We start from the raw sequence: 5,097 nt of genomic DNA, 5'->3' as shown, positions 1-5,097 counted from the left end.
TGAGAAACTAAAACCGATATATTATAGATAGAGCTATTCCACAATGATAATAAGCCACCACATTGACCAACAGCCGGAATGCAATGAAAAGTAACAAAAGGAAGCTTAGAAACCATAGCATTCACATCCTGATCATCTAGTCTAGTATCCAGCAAACATAACACATCAAAAGCTAAAAGAGTTCTAAGAAACCCAACTTGAGACAAAAAACCCAGGTCGTGAACAACCACAACAGTTCCAACATAATATACTCATAGATGGTTTGAAGAAGAAAGAGGGTCTGCAGCCATAAGTCTGTTTCATCTCGTCCTCTCTTCCTGGGGCTACAAAAAGGAGGACAAGGAACCATATCCAAAGTAGGTTCTTCAGCAGTTGTCAGATTAGGATTATGTGATAAAGAAAGAGCCTGGGTCTCCAATTCAGGAGCGACCTCCCGAATCAAAGTATGTATGGCAATATTATTTGACGAAGAAATATCCGACATAACTGCAAGGGAAGCAAGACAAGTCCCAAGAAACAAAAGAAGAAAAGAAGGAACAACCAAAGAACACAGAAAGAAACTAGAGTGACACATGGCTAAGGAAAACAGGAAAATGAGATCTAGAAGAAGGAAGAAAGCCCAACGTACTGAACAACCAATCTGGAACCGAACCCAATACAAACAGGAAGCAGAATGATGGTAAAGACTAGGAGTAGGTGAGAGCATTAAAGTCTGAAATACAAAAGGAGGAGGAAGGGGAAGGCAAGAAAGGCAAAGAACGATAAAGATGAAAGGGAGAAAAGAACAACGGTAGAGATAGAAACAGAGAGACAAACTACAAAAGGGAACGAACCAGTGGGTAACCGAAAAGTTTATGTACAGCAGACAAAAGATCGGCGGAAGATGATGGTAGATCCAGTGGGAAAACCAAGGAATCCAGGCAATCAGCCAGATTCGAGTGGCAAGAAGGAAGATGGAATAGTGATTGTGGAACATGGTCGAAAGGGAGGTTCTAGAGGTTCTCGACGGCCCAACTTGTTTAGATACAATGCTTCACATCTGTAAATGTGTAACTGAATTAGTCCAAATCCAACACCAGGTAAATGCTAAACTATGAAACACAACTAGAGAAACTTACACATGGGGCTGTGCAAACAAAAAAAAGATAGAGAACATAGCAGCAGCATATGGAACCTATAATATTTCAGAATGTTAGCCATAATGGGGCAACGAAAGTTGGGTAAAACAGGTACCAGCTGCAATCTAAGAGATTAATAGAGTTCTAGTAGCAGTAGATTAAAACATATAATTTTAATGCCTTTTTAAGCACTTCCACAGACAATAGCTTCACCGGCTGCTTACGCTAGTTCGAGTTTGTTCTGTCAGCTAGAGGATCGACCATAAAAACTCCTTCTGGCTGGTACGGGTTCCGAAATCCTGTTCTCAAATTCCTGATGCATCAAAAAAATAGTCAAGCAAACTATAGCACCAATGCAAAGAAACTAAAACATAATATGCAAAAGGGTATCTAGTCTCTAGATTACACATAATCACACAATTTTAAGCAGTTATCACTTACCCTCCCTTGAGCACAGTTTGCATAGTGGAATATTTCTGTGATCCTTTCTGGAAAAAAATTGGAATAGAGGAAATATCGGTTAGTAAGTTTGCCTTAAAAGTTAAAACATATCAAGTCAGACAAAAAGGATAAGGAATTAAGATTAACATTCGTACCGATCTATGAAATTTACAAATAAGAGGAGAGAAATATTGTTACAAATATTAATAAATAAAAGGTACAAAAACCTCTACAAATAGAGATGCACATAATGACAGCACTTGTAGTTCTAACTATATGACTTTGAAATAAGGTGATTGAAGAAAAGCATGTTACATACTTATTTATGACTAAAGTACAAGCCATTCCATCCTTCCTTTTCCCTCTGCAGACTCCATAATCAACTGAAGTTCCTATCTCCACAATTTGATTGGCCGAAAACACACTCAAAGAAAAACCAGCACCCTGCATATTCAGACAAACAAGTTATCTTTGGTGATAAAATAAGAACAGGTTACTTATAATGCAGTATATAGCACTAGATAACAAAACAATACCTTAGCATCCTTGCGTAGGCTACAATTAAACAGTGCAAACACCATTCCAGCCTGCTCATTGCAGTTCCTCTCATAAGCATCACCAAACAAGAAAACAGAAACGGTATCTTCCTCCAAACACTCGAATTTGTATATCGAATAGCTCTTCCCTGTAGAACTAGCTCTTTTAGTGCCCTTCTCAATCAACACTCCAACAGTTGCCCAACATCCTGAAAGAGTTTCCCCAACCAGATAGATCCTACAAAACCCCAAGAGTTGCCCAACATCACAACCCAATTCAACCATCATTTTGGATACAACTTGTAAAGTAAACCACTATCTCACAAACGCAAAATCAAGTTTATGTTGATTTCTAAAAGCAAGAAAATCACTTCCAAATCTTAAACCAACCAAGAGCTGAAAGAATGTCAAAAGCAAGAAGATTACTTTATATTGGGTAACCGAACAAAACGGATGTCTGAAAACCGATCCTTGAGCTCTGAAGGAGTTAGCAACTGCTTCCTGAACCAATAGAGAAAAAGATACCAAAAATTAAACCCAACTCCAAGGTTTCTCATTTAAATTCTTTACCACATTTTTCAGCTACTACAACTCCTCCAAGTACAATACATGAAAATCATACATTTTCCAATGTCAGATTGGCAAGCATTGAGGAACAAGAATGTGAATTTGATCAGTGAATTATACTATTATTTACCTTATTCGCAAACCCGAACCTCTGAATCATTGGAGGAACCGATTTGATGGTCTTCTGTGCCAATTTGTGATCATAATCGAGGCAGTTTAGTGTTCTGACCCTAATTGACCATACAATTAGCTCTGCTCTGTTTAGTGTTCAAGAACCTTCTGTAATAGAAGTATGAATTTGCTTGAAATTCCATAAGCTACACTTGCTTACCTGTAATTACATTTACTGTTAAATAGCATTCTAATTACTACTATTGTGGGTGAGCCATAACTAGCTTCCGAAAGTCAGGAGAATTCGCTGACAATTTTACCTCAAGAAGATAAACAGAGGGAGAGCGATGATCCCTCCGAGGGTCATCCAAGGCATCTTTGACCTTCGGATTACGGTGTGCCCCGCAGCCGGAAGGAAGTTCCAAAGCGGAAAAAAAAAAAAAAAAAAAAAAAATTTAGAGGGCTTTGGAACTTCCGGCTGCGGTAATCCGAATTCTGAGAATTTCGAGAAGGTCAAAAATGCCTTGGATGCCCCTCGGAGGGATCATCGGAAATAAAACAGAGCCTGGAGGGGAATTCGAAAATCCACCCTCATGTTGCTAGAAAGGCCTAAAGAGGGAGTGAAACTACACATCTTCCCGAGAGTTAAAATCTCTAATCGGAAAAGATGTACAATTTCTCTCCTCATAGGGGGGCCTTCATCGGATGCCTCATGTATCATCCTTCGTTGCTAGAAACGAAATTACACATCTTTCCAAGAGTTGCAATCTCTAATCGGAAAAGATGTATAATTTCTCTCCTCATCGGGCATAGAGCGGTAGGAGGATGAGAGAGGCAGATCCTCTCGATCTGAACATATGAAAACCACAACAACAGACGAAAGGTGCATTTATATGATAGGGTTTGCGTGGAGTTACGAAGATAACCTTCTTCATGGACTTGACTTGCCTCGATTTCGATTTAGCCGGCCCATTTAAGAAACCGCTACAATCTGGCCTCAGGTTATGGCCCAAGTCAGTCTCCGTCTTTTTTTTTTTTTGAGATAAATATATATATATATATATATATATCATCATGAGTTTGTTTAAGTTGATCGAGCTATGCGCATTATATATATATATATCCAAGTATAATCCCGACTTTAATATCCAAGTATAATCTAAGTACAAATAAATTAAGGGTTACAAATATATCCCGACTTTAGTACAAATAAATTAAGTACGTATTTACTTTATATGTGACTAGTGGCCCCAAAAAAATAAAAAAAAAATAAAAAATAGACTTCATATTGACTTTGGAGATGTTAAAATACGAATATCATTTTTTAAAAATAAAAAATAAATAAAGGATTATGCGATAGTTCATTCAAGAAGTTTTTAAGGGGTCTAGTATTGTTTGATAATCGTCTTGTATTATAGTGCATATTAGATTATCATAGTTTATGGTAAAAACAAAAACGCTAACCAAGTCACTACAACATCACAACAAAATCATTTGCTAGATTTCTTAATTTTCATTTGGGTGCTGAAGTTTTTACAAACCACATCCCCCTCAATGAATATTTTTAATGGACATGTGCATAAAAATGGGTGTGGTTTGTAAATTAAAAAATTAAAAAAAGTGCCAATTTCATTCCCATTTTATTTTAGATTTCTAATTGTAGCACAAAATAAAATGTCTATGAGGAAACCCAACAAAAAGGTTCAAAAAGAAAAAGAAAAATAATCGTGACAAACTTGAAAGAAAAGATTCAATTGTAATAAACTATGTGGCATAGATGGTGTCGTATCTTGGAGGTGATGTGGTAGGTATAACTTCATTTGTGTTCAAGTAAAACCCTAATTTGTGTTAGGCCCAAACTCTAGGTTACTTGACCTAGTGGTAATAGGGTTTAATTAGAAGAATATAGAGATTATCTTTCCTTGTATGATTCAGACTCTATGCATTGTAATCCTCTATATAAAGAGGCTCATATTATCAATGAGAATACACAGCGATTTCCTCTCAATTTCAGTTTCTCTAAAACACGTTATCAACACGAAACCCTAACACTGAAACAAATAGCCAAACCATGATTCAAGAAGCTAAAAACCTTGAATCCGAATACAAAACCTTGAAGCCTTTTCTGCCTCCACCTCACACCTTGAATCACTCGATCCCAGGAGTCCAGAACCGGTGGCGCCACCCCAAGAACCGGCCGGAAACCTACCGAACCGGCCACCGGAAGCTCCATACAACCCGCAACAAATATTCCACTGGTTCACCATCTTCCGGACCTCCAATCTAAACCAAAATTTGCTAGCAGAAGCCCATTGATCTGAAGA

At 37.6% G+C, this 5,097-nt stretch overlaps 1 protein-coding gene across 1 annotated transcript; it reads right to left on the bottom strand.

Moving 5' to 3' along the window:
• On the bottom strand, positions 1–3,149 carry LOC133711518 (uncharacterized). The gene is made up of 8 exons (XM_062137626.1): positions 3,094–3,149; positions 2,522–2,596; positions 2,096–2,333; positions 1,879–2,003; positions 1,560–1,606; positions 1,343–1,431; positions 1,119–1,174; positions 1–1,039 (listed from the first exon to the last, which is right to left on the bottom strand). The coding sequence occupies exons 1-6, from the start codon at positions 3,147–3,149 to the stop codon at positions 1,424–1,426; spliced, it is 549 nt and encodes a 182-aa protein (XP_061993610.1). The 3' UTR covers positions 1–1,039; positions 1,119–1,174; positions 1,343–1,423.
• Positions 3,150–5,097: the final 1,948 nt, after the last annotated feature.

The sequence above is a fragment of the Rosa rugosa genome, chromosome 5 (genome assembly GCF_958449725.1).
Source record: "Rosa rugosa chromosome 5, drRosRugo1.1, whole genome shotgun sequence".
Lineage (NCBI taxonomy): Eukaryota > Viridiplantae > Streptophyta > Magnoliopsida > Rosales > Rosaceae > Rosa > Rosa rugosa.
This window is presented reverse-complemented; position numbering and strand designations above follow the sequence as displayed.

Coding starts and splice junctions, on each gene's coding strand:
- LOC133711518 (XM_062137626.1), bottom strand. CDS start 3,149: ATGCCTTGGATGACCCTCGGAGGGATCATCGCTCTCCCTCTGTTTATC. Junction 2,004..2,095: donor GCCTACGCAAGGATGCTAAG/GTATTGTTTTGT, acceptor CTGAATATGCAG/GGTGCTGGTTTTTCTTTGAG. Junction 1,607..1,878: donor TGTACTTTAGTCATAAATAA/GTATGTAACATG, acceptor ATTTTTTTCCAG/AAAGGATCACAGAAATATTC.